The sequence below is a fragment of the Glycine max genome, chromosome 9 (assembly GCF_000004515.6).
Source record: "Glycine max cultivar Williams 82 chromosome 9, Glycine_max_v4.0, whole genome shotgun sequence".
NCBI lineage: Eukaryota > Viridiplantae > Streptophyta > Magnoliopsida > Fabales > Fabaceae > Glycine > Glycine max.
The window spans coordinates 45,539,081-45,558,476 of NC_038245.2; the positions used below are offsets into that span (position 1 = coordinate 45,539,081).

The 19,396-nt window shown below is 33.1% G+C and overlaps 3 protein-coding genes and 1 pseudogene across 3 annotated transcripts; 1 reads left to right on the forward strand and 3 right to left on the reverse strand.

Annotated features, from left to right (window-relative positions):
* The first annotated feature begins 457 nt into the window (after window positions 1-457).
* Window positions 458-5,299, forward strand: LOC100804815 (serine carboxypeptidase-like 40). Its single transcript, XM_003534335.3, has 7 exons — window positions 458-1,198; window positions 2,577-2,684; window positions 2,784-3,058; window positions 4,016-4,270; window positions 4,374-4,582; window positions 4,772-4,877; window positions 5,060-5,299. Exons 1-7 carry the CDS (start codon window positions 823-825, stop codon window positions 5,219-5,221), a joined length of 1,491 nt encoding a protein of 496 aa, XP_003534383.1. The 5' UTR covers window positions 458-822; the 3' UTR covers window positions 5,222-5,299.
* A 2,992-nt stretch (window positions 5,300-8,291) lies between these two features.
* On the reverse strand, window positions 8,292-9,305 carry LOC100305506 (uncharacterized). Its single transcript, XM_003534340.5, has 3 exons — window positions 9,091-9,305; window positions 8,964-9,016; window positions 8,292-8,557 (listed from the first exon to the last, which is right to left on the reverse strand). Exons 1-3 carry the CDS (start codon window positions 9,179-9,181, stop codon window positions 8,444-8,446), a joined length of 258 nt encoding a protein of 85 aa, XP_003534388.1. The 5' UTR covers window positions 9,182-9,305; the 3' UTR covers window positions 8,292-8,443.
* A 299-nt stretch (window positions 9,306-9,604) lies between these two features.
* Window positions 9,605-12,804, reverse strand: LOC100806756 (pentatricopeptide repeat-containing protein At1g34160-like; annotated as a pseudogene).
* A 287-nt stretch (window positions 12,805-13,091) lies between these two features.
* On the reverse strand, window positions 13,092-16,764 carry LOC100808020 (protein RETICULATA-RELATED 4, chloroplastic). The gene is made up of 8 exons (XM_003534341.3): window positions 16,092-16,764; window positions 15,014-15,082; window positions 14,663-14,794; window positions 14,474-14,527; window positions 14,352-14,396; window positions 14,050-14,189; window positions 13,623-13,748; window positions 13,092-13,511 (listed from the first exon to the last, which is right to left on the reverse strand). Exons 1-8 carry the CDS (start codon window positions 16,605-16,607, stop codon window positions 13,463-13,465), a joined length of 1,131 nt encoding a protein of 376 aa, XP_003534389.1. The 5' UTR covers window positions 16,608-16,764; the 3' UTR covers window positions 13,092-13,462.
* Between the last annotated feature and the right edge of the window lie 2,632 nt (window positions 16,765-19,396).

Sequence of the window (19,396 nt, forward strand, 5' to 3'; positions counted from 1 at the left end):
AAAGCAGACTCGTTGGAATGACACCATTAAAAAAGTCAAAAAAAATGCGCCCCATTATTATCCTAACCCTGAATTTAATAAATAAAGTGATTCTGAAATTGAATAGTTATCATTAGCTACGGGAAAAATGTTTACCGCATTTTAATTTCTTCCAACATGGATTCTTCCTTTTGTCTTTTGAGTTTCCTTTTTGACATTCTCTTGCAAATAACCAATTCTTCTCCTCCCCAAAACCCATATTAAGCCTTATGAGAAAACATGATATTATAAGACAATTCATACTGTTATTTAATTATAAATTACATAATAAATTTATTGATTTTTATAATATTCATCTTAAAAATTATATAAACGATCATTTGTAGTTGATGAATAATGTAAAAGTTTTTATTCCGATATGATATTAGTTATTTAACTCTTAAAACCGTTATGCAGGGCAATTATGGTCTTAGTTATACAATTCCATTCTCCAGCTAGCTTTCTTGTGTTATTTATTAAAAAGAATTAAAATTGTACCCCTAAAATCCAGTCATTCGGCCTAACACAGTTGGCCACTAAAATTGGCCCACACCCTTATCATATCAATTTTGGACTGCTCAATCTTACACCTTCTTGGTTGTAGCAACTTCAAAAATCTATAACAGTTATTCTCCTTTCTATAATATGATAGTGTCATGGCCATGGTGATACAAAACAGCTAGATAGTTTTGGCTTATTATATACCCCCATAAGCCCCATAGGCCATACCACTCTCAATTCTGTTCTCACATTTCCTATATATATTTGCCACTCTTTCTGTGAGCTTCTCAACAGAAAGACACAATGGGCAAAGAAAGTAGTACTTGTGTTCTTCTATCCCTTCTCATTCTTTCACTCTTTGTGGCTGAAATATATGGAAATAGACAAGTTCAAGCTCTTAACAAACTGCACAAGTCCACCAAGTTCAGAGGAAATTCACAAATTGATAGGAGTGAGTTTGAGGTAGAGGAGCTTGCTTATGATGGCATTGTTCACTCTCAAGAGGGTCTCAAAGAGAAAGATAGAATTGAGAGTCTTCCAGGACAACCCCCTGTGAGTTTTTCTCACTATGGAGGGTATGTCACTGTGGATAAAGAAGCAGGTCGTGCCTTCTATTATTACTTCGTTGAAGCTCAACGTTCTAAACAAACACTCCCACTTCTTCTTTGGCTCAATGGAGGTAAATTACCAACAATCTTAGATCTAACTCTTTGTTGTTTTCAATAGGAAACTTGGCCAGGTCAAACCCATGAAATTAATGCATCTTGAAGTGTTACGTACGCACTCAAACATATATGAAAGCTATGCTAATTTGTAGTTTATTAATTTAAATTTGAAAGCTTTGCTGTTAGTTCCACACGCATGCACATGTAAATGTTTCTTTGCCTCCAATTCATCCTATTTTAAGGGACAACACTTTACATATAAACCAAAATATGCCACACAAAATCCACCAGAATCTGGCCTTAATTGCTTGCTAAATACATCCTATAGAGACATTTCTCTTTTTTTCTTCGCAATGAGAACTTTCTCTGTTTCTCTTGTCAACAAATTATTGATTTTATTGAAAGTGGTGTGTCAATTAAGATAAATGATAATTGCTCCAAATGAGCCAGCAACGCTTATAACCACACACATATTTTTTTTAGTTGAAGCTTCATTATTTGGGAGTTAATTTGAGTTCACTTTAGATCACGTGAACTCATTAAAAAACACAAATTCAAAACTATATTTAACAAAAATTCAATATTGTTGTCACTTCGAATCATAATTAATGTTTTACACGACTTGCATATTGTTTATAATAGGATGGATTGTTGTATACTGTATACTTTAATTTAATTAAACTGCTAAAGTTAATGCACCGACCAGAAATTATTGTAATTGAACAGCTCTTTATACACATCGGGAGAGAGACATGATCTGTCATAATTATTCTATTTACTAATTTATGTCAGAGAATGGTTCTTAGTTCTTTCGGCTGATCATAAACCAGTGGCTTCCGTGATAGCAGGTGTTCAAATCCCATAATTCAAGCATCTAGACGATTTTTGCATTTATTGTATTTTAACCGTCCTTAAAAAAGTACTAGTAACGAAAACATGTGAAAGCTATTTATAAATAAATACGCCTTCGATGATATTTATTGGCTTTAGGAAAGTGTTAAGTGTCAACTAACTTAGCTAGCTAGTAAAATCTTTACTTGTGTCTACGGAAAAAATTATTTAATTGCGAATACAAGTTTTGTGGCCAAATCCTGTCTTTAATATGAAATTTAAAATGACCATTTTCCATTTTTAAGTATAGTATACTATAATTTCTTTTCTTTAAAACCCATAGTGCATACAAATTAAATTATTGTATATATATGGCTCACTGGTCATTATGATCGACAAACTATGTTTTGTCAACTTGCGAGCCTCATGTGCTTGTTTAGATGGTAGGGTAACGCCATGCTTCTGTGTGTACAAATCTGAATGTAATAATGTCAAGAAAAACAAATAAAATAACCTAATTATATATAATTGTGGTTAATAGATTATCATTTAACTTTTCAGGTCCTGGATGTTCATCTCTTGGCTATGGAGCAATGCAAGAACTTGGACCTTTTCGAGTAAACAGTGATGGTAAAACACTCCACAGAAATATATTTTCTTGGAACAAAGGTATATATACCAAAATGAAAATTCCCCATTTCGGATCTTACTATAACATAAAGTAATCGTTTCAAGTATCTCACTTATGGCTTAATTGAATTTTTGAAGTTGCAAATGTTTTATTCCTGGAGTCACCTGCTGGAGTAGGATTTTCCTATTCAAACAAATCAAAAGATTATGATACGAATGGAGATAAGAAAACAGCTGCAGACAATTATTTATTCTTGGTGAATTGGTTGGAGAGATATCCAGAATATAAGGAAAGAGATTTCTATATTGCTGGGGAAAGCTATGCTGGGCATTATGTGCCTCAATTTGCACATACCATTCTCTATCATAACAAAAAGGCAAATAAGAAAATCATCAATCTAAAAGGAATCTTGGTATGTGCCCACCCCCTTCTTCCTTTGCAATTGTTATTGGCCCATGTGTTAATTAGCTCTAGAATATAATTGATGGTTCCTATCTTACTTTAATTATATTTTTGTGGAATAGGATTTTTTTCTAAATCCTTGCTACTTTCATGATGGAGAAGAAATTAAGCTTTTCAGATCACAGTTGGGCTCACAGGCCTATTTGGGTCTGAACCAACCCACTTCTCCTTGGGTGGGTCCAAAATGTAGTTAATTTATGGCTCGTGATTGGTTTATTAAATTTAGATCGTGGAATTCTAGTCCTTGGTCTGTGATGAGATGATAACATTCTAGTTTTTTGTGATAATGATATGTCACTAGTGACGTGACTCTTCAGATGTAAAGGTTTTTTTTATTGGATTGGACCCAACGTGGTTAGTGGTCCCTTTAGGCCCGTCCCAGTATGGGTGTACAGGGTGGTGACACATTGTAGATAGGTCACTATGTCACCATAGCATTTGTTGAAAAATGAAATACTATTATCTTGGTGCTCCTAAATCCTAATCAACTAAGTTTCTTTTCTATGGTATGCATTTCAAAATATTCATCGATGCCATATGCTCTACAGGGAGATAAGTAGGTTTTAAAATTAACAAAATGAGAAAAAAAAAAATCAAGAGCAAGTGGAGTTCCTGAGGTAGCCATAAGTTAGGATGAATTACTTTATTCTTATCAATTATTTGTTTTTACTATAGATGATTAAATATACGTTATAAATGCAAAACAACTCTGGGTACCCTGAAAAAAAAAAACTTTGGTAAGAAATAAATTCACACAAGAAAGGAGTGTTTAACAACTTTTCCTGAGTTTATTAAAAAAAGGAGTCAAATGATAAAGGATTTAGATTCTTATTATAGTTTGATGAGCAATTTATTACAAGAATAGAACAAAGGTAACATACAAGAATATATTATATACATTGTGCAGATTGGGAATGCAGTGATCAACGAGGAAACTGACTCGGACGGACTGTATGATTATCTTGCCAGCCATGCAATCATCTCAGACAAAGCAGCTTATCTCAACAAAGCTTGTGATTCATCATCATCAAAGATTCAGGAAAGTGTGTGCGATGCAGCCGGAGATGAACTTGGGGAGGATATTGAATACATTGATTTATACAATATTTATGCTCCACTATGCAAGAATGCAAATCTCACAGCCCTGCCCAAAAGGAACACAGTAAGCTTCAAATATTTGGCTGGCCTAATAGATTTTAGAAAACTCAACATTGCATGAAGCATGAACTTCACTAGAATTGAAGCCATGTTTATTTGTTTTGCAGATTGTGACTGATCCATGTAGTGAGAATTATGTGTACGCATATCTTAATAGAAAAGATGTTCAAGAGGCTCTCCATGCCAATGTAACCAACCTCAAACATGACTGGGAACCCTGCAGCGATGTCATAACAAAGTGGGTTGATCAAGCTTCAACAGTTCTTCCACTTTTACATGAATTCCTCAACAATAGCCTCAGGGTTTGGATTTTCAGGTAAATTCTTCATTCACCTTTCATATAGTAGTATTTGTAAAAACTTGCAATTAACTTATCCTTTTCCTATGTCTTTTAACAATTATTTTTTCGGTGTCTTTCCGATTACTGCTCCAGCCAAATACATCCTTAACATTTGTAGATGTATGTATTCACAAATTCTGATTATCTATCTGTTGTTTGGTACAGTGGTGACACAGATGGAAGGGTGCCTATTACATCAACCAAGTATTCAGTTAAGAAGATGAACCTTCCCATTAAATCTGTTTGGCACCCTTGGTTTTCCTATGGAGAGGTAATTTAAATACAGTTACTTACACCCGGAATGTCTATATTATAGCTAATAGTAGTAAATGAATTATAGCTGATGATTCATATCAGACATTGAATTGAAAGAATAATCATGAAGTGTGGTAGCTGCTTTAACATCTTTAATCATGATTTGTAGCATAATAAAGCATTTTTGGTGTGACACAGGTTGGTGGCTATGTAGAAGTATACAAGGGAGGCCTAACATTAGCTACGGTGAGGGAAGCAGGGCATCAAGTGCCAAGTTACCAACCAGCCAGAGCCCTAACTTTGATCAAATATTTCTTAGACGGCACTCCTCTTCCCGGTCCTCCCAAAAGAAAGGACTAGGACTAGTTTCTTCAAATCCACTTTTCAATAATTGTTGTGGTAATTATTAATTTAAGGAAAATAAATACAATTATATTATAGTGGGGTTTCTTGGATTCTATTCTTGTTGGCGATCTTTCATTGGTAAGACTCCTGTAAATATCATTATAAGCTCTCGCCAAAAATTGAACATGGCCTATGAATGGGGCAACCTAGGTTCTTTGAACTTCCTCGCACTCAAAGAAAAAAAGAAAATAGTTTGATTTGAGTATTTGATTAATGAAAGTGTTTGTGAAAAAGAATATTGTTACTCAACTTTGTGATGGTTTCTTGCGTAGTGTTGTTAAATTAAGATATACAGTTATTGCCATAATACTATCGTGCTTAGATTGGTGATAAAATCAGTGACAAGTGGACCACCTCATTATTTTCGTGCGTGACATGTCCTACTGAGCTTGTCGTCTGTAAACTTAATGAACTGGTTTCCCAAATGTGTAATCAATATACTTTCATAAAAATTTGCCTTGCCAAATGACAGCACAACAACGTTCTAATCAAATTGAAATACTAGTTTAATTATGTTATAGAATAATTAATATCATTATATATGTATATTTAATGTGCATATAAATTTAGATAATAAATTTTATGATAATTAATTTTGATATTTAATGTGCATATAAATTTAAATAATAAATTTTATGATAATTAATTTTGATATTTAATGTGCATATAAATTTACATATATAAATTTTTATGAAACTTATGATTTTTATTTAAAATTTATATATGTAAAAAAATATATTATTAGATAAAAATTAATTATAATAAGATCAAAAAATACATTAATAAATTTATGTTAATAAAACTATGATTTTTATTTACAATTTATATATGTAAATAAATTAATTATTAGAACAAAATTAATTATTACAAATTTTATTATCTAAATTTACATGCGTATTAAATATACATTAGAAATTTTAGTGTTATATATAGTGACATTAATTATTTTGTATCATAATTGATCTATTAATTCAGTTAGTTAGAACATCGTGTTAATAATAAAAAAGTCATAAATTTAATTCTTGCACGGTTATTATTTTTAAATTAATTTGTAAAATATATTTTTGAAAAAAAATTAAAAAAATTGTATGGACCACTTATGGGTAGCAACAGCCCAAATCAATTTGATTGCACAGAATAACCCAGTCCAAACGGTTAATCACAAAACCCCTAAATTGGAAGAACAAAGCACTAAACCGGGAGGGAGTATAACCTGCCTAATTTAACAAGTTTCATGAATTTTATTTTAGCTAATGATTAGCCGTAGATTAACAATAATCGGTATATTAATAAAAAAAGATGTTAAATAAAATTTCTCTTGTACAAATTTGTATTCAAAGCAATTCCAATAATTTAAAAAAAAAAAAAAAAACGTATTCATGTCCATGCAAACCATTTGGCAACACACTAATCTCATCAAAACTTTTTCTGAACAGTCCAGGTTGTGTATATACTTTGCAGGCATCCTTTTTCCTTATTAGGTTTTGTTTTAGGTTTAGGACATTGTCATTTATCAATACAAACAAAAAGAATAAAATATAATATAAATATGAATTCAGTGCTTAGCCTCCACCCTTAACAGCAAAAGAACAGGTATCAAGAGAGATAAATCATAACGGTTACAGAAACATCTGAGTTGCCTTCTCTGATTTAATTATGCAGAACAGCTATCAAGAATGGTCTCTGTCTTCAACAGGTCATTCTTATCCACAGTATTAGTGTTGTAAAGTATCCCTGGAACAGAAGGCAAAGACTCAGCTAAAACAGTTAAATGAGACTGAGAGCACGGTGCATAAAAACCTGCAATCAAGCCACCAGAGCATTCTAAGATAAATGAAGCCAATGTATAATTCACATCACATTGCAATTCTATAAATTGTAAGAAAAATGCAAAATACAATTATGCTTATTCTTTCTATCAGAATCTTAAAGTGAAAACAAAGGAAGAATAGCTACAATGAAATTAAAGGTCGAACCGAATAAGGGAATTGGAGAATCGTCAATCGGTGCCAGAAACCCTCATCGACGGAGCTCTGCATCGGTGCGAATTGCAGCAAAGCCTCCATCTCTGCTTCGTTGGGTCCCACCCACTTCAACAACTTCCTAACGGATTTATTTCGATTTTTAATTTTCAGCAGAACTCATCGTCGTGTTCTTGGTTGAGGATTCAATTCTAACAACGTTTTGTTTTTTTATCATCCCTAGAAAAGAAACTTATGGGCCTTTCATTGTGTGGCCTCTTACGGCCCAATAAATTAATCTGACCAAGAATAAACATTAAAACAAGGACCCTAAATAAATATTCATTAATCAGAACTTTTTAGTCTGTCCAACAATAACGTACATAACAAAACAAAAATGAACAAACCTTCACTTTTTATTTATGTTCAAATTTCGAATATCATTTACTATATAATTCCTCGGTAAACCATCAACTTTAGTTTCAAAATTTGCATAATGTCAATTCTCTTCAGTCCATTTTTACTACCGGTACTCTACTCCATTACTCAATGACATTAACAACTAAAATAAATCAAATTTGACAATTTTACAAAGCTAAAAACTACATCAATTTTTTTTTTGTTTACATATGTTTTTCATACCTATAAAATAGCTCATTTTCATTTTACTACCTAAATTACTTTTTTATTTTAGTTGATGGATAGTAATCTATGTAGTAAAATCAAAACGGATTATTTTACAAGTATGAAAAATATTTAAAAACATTTAAGGTGGAGTATTTTTTTTTTTACAAATTTCAATCTCGAGACCAAAGTAAAAGTTCTCAAACAGGAACTCATCTTAAGCCTTCTTGTCATCACAAGCCAACCATCCCTCATTGGCTCATTCTTGTCATCACAGTCCAGACTTCATTAAATCTTGTCATTAACGTGTATATAAGCCTAGCATCATGTAATAGGTGAAATGGAAGTTGAAACAATCACCTTTGTTGAATAGATAAAATAGAGCTTTCTCAGTTACTTCAGAAATCAAACAATCAACTATGACAACTAAAGTTTCACAATTGAGCAAACCAAAGCAATACATACATACCAAAATACTCTAGCAAGGTAAGATTATCAAAATTGCTTTTACAATTTGTAACTACAAAGGCTCAAAGACAATGCACCATTCACAAGATACATTAGGAACCATCCTTGTTTCTCCGATCATAAACTATTTACTTGCTGGCTCTTGTGGCGGCTTAATGATGCCTAGTTGCCCACCATCCTTCGTTGCTAGAGTCGCTGCTTTGATCTCATTGCAGTGGTTAATGAATTTACTAACCTCCTGGTTTCACAAAATTTTAACCCAATTTAGTAAAAAAAAAAACAATATTTCAATTGTCTATAACAATGTCAAAAAAGATAAACACGGCTAGATGAATTTATTAGTTCATGAAATTATCTCAGGAAACAATATAGAAAGTCCATCCATAAAAAAAATTACCAAAAGCACAACCTAGATCGCTTTGCAGACTTAGATGCTACGAAATTTCCAAATAAAAACAGTTATCAAGTCTGAAATAATCATTTTAATAATCCTCGAGAAAAAAAATTAGAACAGTTACGAAAAGCAAATTAATAAAAGATGAAACCTAATTAGGTGTTAAATATCCACATTCCCCATTCAGAAACTATATAGGCCAAAAAGGAATAAAGTGAGTGGGGATTAGAGATAAGCGAAAGGGGCTTACACGATCAGTATCCATATCCTTTGTAACCTTGGATGGCTTCACGAATCTCTTTCCTGCGGAGAAAAACGGTAACAGATTATTGAAAAAGATAAAAGGAAGAAAAAAGAAAGAGTGGAAAAGTAAAAACCTTTGCGAGTAACAGGGACTTTCCCGTGACGATTGGGAGGAATTGATTTCTTCTTTGCTTTACCCTTGAAAAGATTCGCCTTCTGCGTCATTTTTCTCTGCTTCTGTTGTTCTACTGATTGCTAGGGTTAGGGTTTTAACTTGTGCAAAAATTCTGAGGTTGGGAAATTTCTGATGCACACTCACGCTTGGTTGGCGGCGACTGTAAGCAGCGCATGCCTGCAGCTAAATATATTGGGCTCTCGGCCCATAAAACGATAGCATAACAGTAAGGAAAGCCCAAATATCCAGACATGCTGAAAACAGGCCGAAATCTTTTATTTTCTTTCTTTTAAAAATTCTTATGGAACATTTTTTTTGTTTTTACTTTTAAAAATAATTTTGAAATGCATGTAAATAAAAAAATTATATAAAATATTAGCATGGTATTTATTATTGATTTTCAACCAATAAAGTTTAAAAATAGGCCTAACTTGACCCAAAAAAAGGTACAACATCTAGGAATTGGTGTTTTACTTGTTATTTGCATTTGTAATTTTTTACATTTTAAAAAGGATAGTTTACTAGAATATTTTAATGTGAGGGAGAGTAGTGGTTAACTTATTTGCTTTTTTAATTTCATTGCAAATTCAAACTCCTAATATTAAGACAACAGTTGAACTTCTCTCTTTTTTTATGTTTTATAATTAAGATTTATTTTAAAGCCAAAACCTAAAAGGGCAGTTTGTTAATGCTAATAGGTTTGTGTCAAGGAAACGACTGAAAAAATGAGCGTAATAACTGAAAAGTTTACAGTAACATGTTCAGTTCAGTAATGAGAAGAGTGTTGTTGTGTTGTCATGAGCTTATGCGGATCGAGTAAAAATGTCATGATGCCTAGGCCATCCAGTTCGTGTTTGACTTTGGACAAAGACAAATCTACCTCTATACCAAGCAGTGTGATTTGGAACAAGTATACTACAGTTGCTAGTTCACCAGCTCCTTCTCTAAAACAAATTGCCGATTTCCAAAGTCTAACTTCCTCACCATAAATATTTCTTTTACTTCCAGTTATAGAAGTATAGCCGAATTAAAAGCTGTGATCCTATCATATTTACATTTGCAGTACCGGGAGCTAATTCCCAAGTAGTAGAAATATTTTGAAAGATAAATCAAGAGAAGCCTTGAAGAACATTTTTTTTTTTGTCAGGCGTGTGTTACTTGTGAGATTTTGACTGTTCTAGTGTCTTTAAGAAAATGCATAAATACAATAAGCATCTGCAGATAATTTTACCAATAATCTCTGCAAGAACAAACACCCTCTTTAAATCTGTGAAATCGCGCTCGATCCCGCACAATAATCTCCCTATTATAAATATTTGATATATTTTTTATCACAGCATGACAATCCACACATATTCTAAGGTTTTTTATAACTTGAATTGGTGTCTCATCACTTGTACTAATTAAACCATATGCTACGGCCAACTTCTCACTGTGATAATTAAGCACATTGTCCTTGTCCTCCTCTCCTATATCATGCAACACAAGATTAGTCTCTGCAGCATATCCATAGGTTTTTGCCCTGAACTTGATCTCATCCAATTTTGCATAAATCCCTTTGGAATTCGGATGACTCTGATCACCATTCACAAACTTGTGTATCTTACCATCAATCTCTGTGTAACTAAATCCCGGCACCTTCCTCACATCCCTAATTTTCATGGCCTCCCTCACTCTCCCCACATCATGCCATCTCAGTTGTGCTGCATAAACATTCGATAACAAGACAAAATCCCCAGAACTGTGAGATCCCATCTCCACCAGCTTCCTTGATGCCATCTCAGCCATTTCCACATTCCCATGAGTCTTACAAGCCCCAAGCAAACTCTGCCAGAGAACCACATCAGGCACCATAGACATTGAGTTTATAATATCACATGCTTATTTTATCCTTCCCGCTCGACCCAGCAAATCAACCACACTCCGATAATGCTTATCATTAGGTTTCACCCCACACCCCTTCATCATATCAAACAAACTAACCCCTTCTTCCACCAAGCCAGCATGGTTGCACGCACACAATGCAGCAAGATACAACACCGCATCCGGATTCACTCCATCTAAAGCCATCTGATCTAAAAACTCAAGTGCCTTACACCCATCACCATTCATTGCAAACGCCATGATCATAGTATTCCACGTGATAAGACTCTTGTTGCAGCTCACGCTAACAAACACCAAATAAGCTTTATCAACTAACCCGCATTTTGAATACATATCAATAACCGCATTGCAAACAATCACATTGGTGTCTAGCTTCTTGTCCACATCATAGGCATGAATAATCTGGCCGTGTTTCAAAGCACCCAATTGCGAACAAGCGGAGAGTGCACCTAGAACAGTTACTTCATTAGGCCTCCATCCCTCATCCTTCATTCTGTTGAACAAAGCTATAGCCTCATTGGGGTGGCTTCCTTGAGCCAACCCAGAAATCATGGCATTCCACGAAGCAATGTCTCGGTTGCACATATTATCAAACACCTTCTGTGCAGCGTCAAGATCACCGGTTTTGGCGTACACGTCCAGCAAAGTGGTCAGCAACAAGATATCAGCTTCGAACCCAAAACGCAGAAGCTGAGAATGTATCTGGGTGGCTTCGGAGAAAGCCAATGCGCGCGCGCAGCCCTTGAGGGCAAAGGAGCATGTCAAAGCGTCCAATTTTTGGGGACTGCGTGACAAGGCGCGGTATCATGGCAGGGACTGCGTGGGTTCTGGACTTTGGGCCAGGCCTCGGAGAACGGCGTTCCAGTCGTTGGTGGAGGGCGTTTCGATTCGCCATAAAATTTGGGCGGCGAAGGAGAGGTCGCCGGCGAGGGAGATGGCGCAGAGCTCGAGGAACTTGGTGCGGGAAAGGTGGAATTGGAATTTATCGGTGGTTATGAGATGGGCTTGAAGCTGCTTCATGCGAATCAGAGAGGTGCATTTCTGCAACAATGAATCCAATTGACACTGAGAAGCCATTGTATTGAATAGGCAAGAACCACATCTATGTTCAAAATCTTCTGGGTAATTAAATTACTTTAATTTATTTGTTTAATAAAATATGTTGATAAAAAAAATGCAAGCATCACTGATGTAAGTTATTTAACATTCAGTCAAAAGTCTAATATTATTATTACTACTATTTTGTACTAAAATAAGCCTAGAAACATGAAGAGGTGTGATATTTGTTTATGTGCTGAGTTGTTTGTTTGATAGTATATTAATGTTCATAGAAAAAGAAAAGAAAAAAAAAAAACTGTTACATGTTCAGGTGAGTTTGAGTATTCGAGTCTAAGTAACTTGCAAAGAAAGCAAGCCATGAGTAATACAACATGTATTTGTGTATCAAGCAGGAGCTGATACTATCTATTCTTCCCTTATTGTGTGTGGCTTATTGAACCATTGGAATGAACTAGGAACCTCGATTGAATCCGAAGCCCCTGTTAGATAACTGCAAAAAAAGAAAGGGTGAAAATAACAAAATTGCTGGGATAAAGCTCATAAAGGATCCGTACAACTAAAATTTTAATCCTTAAATCCCACATAATCTTGAGATATGGAAGGAAAGCTTTTAGCATGATAATCAATACATCTCTTTATGATTTTTCTAAAATTATATTGCCTTGTTTTGAATTAAAAATAAATCAAATGCGATGATTTTTTTTTATTTTTGATAAATATATAGTTGGAAATAAAGTATATAACTGATTATATACAAATTTTAAAATATATTTTTTGTGATTATATTTTAAAGTATTATATACAAATTTTAAAGTATATAACCCATTATATTTTTTGTGATTTTATATAATTTCTTAACTTTCTTGTTAGTTTGATTGCCAAATAAGAGAAGTGGTACAGTTAACCAACGAATATGAGGTTTTACAGAAGCAAATTTTAAAGTATACAAATTTTTTGTGATTTTACAGAAGCAAATAGATGAATAATGAGAAAAGAAACAAAGTTAAGCAACAGCTATTAGGGCACTGCCAATTTGAATTTGTCTCTATTCATTTTTAACTTTAGAAGGCAAAACACACAAGAACAATATAGGCATTGCCCCACAAATGTCTAGTGAAGATGTGTGACTCAAATTCATCTCATGCTGCAGCTTTCTGCTAGCTACGAGAGATGGATCTTATACCTTCACTGGCCAGCATAAACGGTGATAATTGGAGACTCAAGTCAAGGTGCTTGCTGCCCTCCGTTATTGCTCAATTTACAACATTGCTTTCAGGAGGAATAAAAAAAAATACAACAAACCAACTGTACTTCAATAATGAATCAACAGACAAGATTTGACCCAAATCATCCTATGAAAATATCTTGTAACTGAAGAACCATTATGCCTAATCCCGTATCTTCTGGACTCCAACCCAGCGAGCATAATCCACCCACCTGTTCCCAGAAGGGAAGAATCATGTAGTATGTAACGAATGATAAGATGTGAAGAAGAACCAAATTTAGCAAAATATATACAAATATATCAAGATCAACTTAGAATCTTACAATAGTGAGCCCAAGAAAGTGTTTCCAGTTCTAACAGCAAAGCAAATTGCGCTTAGCATAAGTTTGTGCTGGTGCAGCAAAGGTTCAAGAATCCGTTGTTCAATAACTCCAGCTAGTACTTGGTACCTGGTGGAAAACAAAGATTTCCTGTTAGATTCTGCTTATACATGCAAAGAAGAACTCATTACTGCTAGGATGCATTATTGAGGTTGCACAAAACCCGACTAATCTCTAAGCATTGTAGAAAAGTTGCCTTTTTATACTAAAATGCCTGTGTATAGTATTAGGCTATTAGATAATCTAGGTCATGGAATTCGGGAGGAGGGGGGGAGTGGATCCATCATGGTCAGAGGGCAGGAAATGCTCCCTCAGTCAATCCAAGAGGATCATTTCATCATAGAAGTCACTTATTTAAAAAAAAAAATACCTTAAGTTGCTGGATACTGCCATGTAAACCCCATAGGCAATACTTGTCGATATTATCGGTACATCCTCTGCCTCAGCAGCAAAAGATTTATCAACAACTTTTCTTGCATTGATCAACGCATTAGTTACACCTGTACCAATCTGGAAAGGCAATGCAATCACTCATTTCATATACTACAGGTCTACAATCATACATGGCATTTGTAAGGCCTGAAGTAAGTCCGGCGGCTGAAAGATTTTAAAGAGTTCACCAAAACTAGAAGCTGAAAAATGTATTTCTACACATGTAAGATGTTAAATTACCAGTGATGCACCAGTTCCAACTGCAAATAGCTTTGCTCCATTTCTCTGCATAAGAGATTTTGTTAAAAAATCTTCATATATGACAAAATAACTGCTTTAATTTCTTAGTATCCAGCACATACCACTATAGCACCTATTCTCTGAATAAGTGAATATGAGGTCCCAGCCAAAGCCACCTGTTGAGAATTGACAAAATTAAACCCAATCACCCAATGAATGTATTATTATTGAAAAAAAATTATAATATTTATCAACGCAAAAAATAAAAAAATAAACAAAAGCATATGAAGAGTGATTTAAAAAGTGTTAACCTGAAAAGCATTTTCAGGGCAGCCATAGAAGAATTTAGCAATAGTTCCAGCACTAACAGCAAGTGGTGGTCGGAGAGAAACTGTGGGGGCAGGAAGCCACACAAGCATAAAATCTGCTACGATGGCCATTACCTGTTAATTAATAATAAAAGAAAATAAAATAAGGGATAATGCCTTATTTGCTGCGTAAAGAAACAGGATAAACTGAGTTTTTCAAGGACTAAGCATGTGCGATTATTACAGAAGGGAAATGTAATGCACTCCTAAACAGTTTCTGGGAATGGAAGGGAGACTCAATTAGACACCAAATAATATACTATCACCAAAATGATAACTTGTTGACACGCATACCACATCGGCACAAACAAAATCAAGCTCCTTAGTAAAATTTTCTTTGCGCTTCTCCAACTCCGCAGCAGTCTGAAAAACAAAGGTGATACTCGTTACAACCAGATGATACGCAAGATAGATGCTTCACTCAAATAGTCTAATACAACAAAATGCTGAGAATAACAAAGAAATCACCAGAAGCTCCCTACTCTGTCACAAGAATTAGTTGACTACGAAAATTCTATTGATTTGCTGGATATCAGGTCCACTGGTCCAGAACATAATGCATCAAGATCAGAAACTTTAACTGTTAAATGTTATTTTACAATCCCATCTCTGTTTAGTTCAGTAAATTGGCAATAATAATATATTAGAATATTTTTTAAGAAATAAAAGATCCAATCATATAAATTTTAGAACAATTCAGCCTAAACATAAAAACGTAATTTTAAATAACTCTGCCCCCTAAGTAAATAGATCCTGTCAAATAAATGATGTGTTCATCAAATTAGAAATTATAATTAAAAACCTGCAGGGAACACACTAAAACAGTGCACATTATCATTGGCATAAAAGACCAGTGAATTTAGGATTTGATTTCTCATAAGTGAGGGAGCCAAATCCGTGAATTTAAGTGTGATTGTTTTGATAAACTTACTGGTATTTGTTATTACAACTATTAATGGAAAAAAATGAAAAGAGAAAATGCGGCTTGGTCTGGTGGCTGTCTGGCTGACCATAAATATAAGTAATGATACACTACTTTGGCAGTTCGGCTAAAACCGAACAATTTAGAAATAAAATGGAGAGTAATATGAATTTATCTTAGAAGTTTAAATGTTAAAATCAATGTAGATGTAGCTTGGCCTTTCGGAGTACTATAAAGTCGCTTTTTTTTCCCTTTCGGAGTTAAAATTGATGACCAACAACTTTTCTAGAAAATTACGAATGCTGACACAAGAGAGTCAAAACAGAATGAAGAAAACAAGCAACAGTCACATGCTGTTGGTTGTTTGGTCCATCTCAACCATGTATGGTGGCAGTAAAATTAAGATAAAACAGAAATGCGGATAATAGAGGCGAATTTGGCAAAAGGAACCTTTGTAAAGATGCCAACACCGCACTCCATGGCAACCTTAGCGAGGAACAAATCATCGGCCAGTAACCTCTCCCTAAACCCTCCGAAATTCAGCAGCCACCGGAACACTGCCGATTTTTCCAGCTCGAACAACCTCTTCACAATCGAGCCCGGCACTCGCCCCGCCCCAATCGCCGCCGCTAAATCCGCCGGCAATTTCTCCAGCGGCCGCCCTGCCTCGGCGAGAACCAGCAGCGCCTCCTCTCTGTTCCGATCCCTGTCCTCCGATTCATGGTCGCCTCCCCCTCCACCTCCAGCTCCACCTCCGCCGGCATGTCCGCCTCCGGTGCCACCGCCGTGGGCCGATGCAAAAATGGGGGTTGTGGGAGAGCGAAGAGGTGTGAAGAGGTTGGAAGAAGAATATCTTGGGCGGCGAGATGAGAGAGTGAAGGAGGGTAGTGGGAGAGAAGAGAGGTGGCAGTAGTGGTTTTGGGCGGGGAGAGAGAAAGAACGCGCGGAGAAGGAAGGGACGGCCATTGCAGTTGCAGTTGGAGGGTGGAGAGAGAGAGAGAGTGAGTGAGTCTGGTAGGAGTTTGGTGGTGGAGTGGAAAAGTGGACTAGATGATGACTTCAACTTTATTGTCAGACACTAATCATCATACTGTTGTTTGTGAATTCTGATTACCGTATGCTCCACGCGCTTTTCCTCTCTAGATCAACTTAACTTTTATTCAAAATTTAGCTTAGTATCTCAAATTTTGTTTTTTTTTTTAAAAATTGGATTTGGTGATAAAATTTTATTCTCAAACATATTTTTATATTTTTTTATATAAAAAATATAAACATATTATAAATTATAAAAGTGGTTTAGGCAAACCAAATTTAACTGTATATTATATGTTTTGTAAATTCAAGTTTAGTTAAAAATAGATTTAATGTAACTATATTTATGTTTGAAACTTTTTACTCTCATAAACAACTTTAGACTCAACATCAATTTAGATGAAAATTAAGTTCAGTTTAATCATTAAGATTATTTGTTAAATATGCAAGAGCGTTAAATTTATGTTTAGATGATGAAACATCAAACCAAACATATTTATAATAGTTTGACTGAAATTTAAGGGTTAAATACATATTTAAATTGGTCTTTATATATAAGAAAAATCATCAAATTAATCTTTATACATGCAATTGTTACTTTTTAAGTCTATGTTAATACATTTTCTTTAACAATTTTACTTAAACCATTAATTTTTATGTACATAATAATTTGTTAATATTTATAAAAGATGAATAACAAGGCATGACATTTTTTATACAACAATAAAGAAGTTGTTAGGTGGATTTTATTAGTTACGATCATATGGACAAGTCTAAAATTGGTTTAGAACAATGTTTTTAGTTGTATTAACGAATGATAGAGAATCATATATTGTAGGTCGATCTAAAATAATATTTATAATAAAAATAATAATTATATTTTTAGGTTTCCCATAATTGCATTTTTTTGTCTTTTTTTTCTTTACAATTATGTGATTTTAGACCCTTAAATTTGAATAATTAAGTAGTTTTAGATAAACAATTATTTGGTTATTTGTTGACCAATGGTTAACTTTGTCAAGACACCTTTACTTTACTTTAACGTGGACCAATGATGTGCATTGTTTAACTATACTTTTATTTCTCTTAAATTTACAATTGTGTTCATCTTTTTCTAATTGTGTAATTTTATATCCTTGAATTTAAAAATCAAGCATATTTAAGTATATTTGTTAGCTAACTCTAACGTAGCATGGTGATTGTTGGCATGACGCTCCAGTGCTAACTAAATTAGTTATGTGGCGTAGACATGAGAAGAGGATTATTAAAATGTTAATTTTAGTCTAAAAATAATAATTTATATATTTACATAATACAAAGTTTCCAAACAATAAATTATATAATTTTATATTTAATATATTTTATTTCATAAAAAAATATAAACATACATCCACTTTTGTCTTTCATCCATTTTCTTGTCATTTTTTACCACATCACTTGTATAATATTATTTACTTATTTTGATATTATAATATATATCATTTTAAAGAAAATTTAAATAAAATAAAAAATTGAATATTAAATAAAAATTAAATTGCACCGTGATGGGAGACTAAATCTAAAATTAACTCATGTAGTAATGTTAAAAATATGTTTCTAATAAAATCTTTTAATAATTAAATATCTAAAATATTTTCAACTCGTGTAATAATGTGAAAAATATTTAATAAAAATTTGACGAATCAAGGTAAAAACATTCCATTGATAATAGCGTTGTTTTAGTTAATAAAAGGTTTATTATTTATTTAATCTTTATAATTATAAAATTTATCCTTTTAATACTTATTTTTAAAATATTATATTTCAATAGAGGTATTCATTGATTTGGATAATTTCACAAAATTAAGAATTTAAACTAAACTAATTAAATTGGTTTAAATTTACTGTCTAATTGCATCTAACTCACATCAAGCATTCAAATCAATCAAACTCAATGGTAATCGATTTGCGATTTTTTTTCCCCATTTTTTCTAAATGTATTGTGGTTTACTTATCTACTTATAGCTTTAAAATGTGTGAACAAACTATGATAAATGTTTTGTGCATTTTTCAGTGCAAATGTAATGAAAAAATTAAAGGAAAAAAAAAACGTGGTAATTATTTCAAAAGGCTCCTTATAGCATCTTTAACCATCTTTATATAAGCAGCTTAATTTATACCACCTCATTTTTTTAAGTAACTAAAATAATTTTCTTTCCAATAAATATTTTTATTAACAAGTTGTTTAATTCATAAGTATTTTTTTATATTTAATACAAATTTAAACAACTCATAAATAATAATTATTTACATAAATAATTCTTCAACTTTAAACAACTCAAAATCCCATGACATACTAAAACATTATTTTTTATAAACAACTCATTAAATGACTCTCATCCTGGATATTCTTATGCATTTGATTTTGTTAAATTATAAATTTTAACCATGTTAAAAAAATCTTATACGGCTTTTATTTTATTGACATTATTTTTTTTCACAGTTTAAATATCTCATTTAAATCATTGTCAGTAATAATAACCTACAGACAAAAAGTTTAATAAATAAAACTATAGAAACCAAACCTAAAAGATGTCATAAAATTTAAGATCAAAGCTAAACTATTAATATCATCAGAACTAAAATATACTTCACATTTTAATAAATAAAAAAAGTTCTGTGGAAAAAGACTATTAATGTTTTTTCTTACACAAAATATTTACATAATCAATCAATTATCTTTC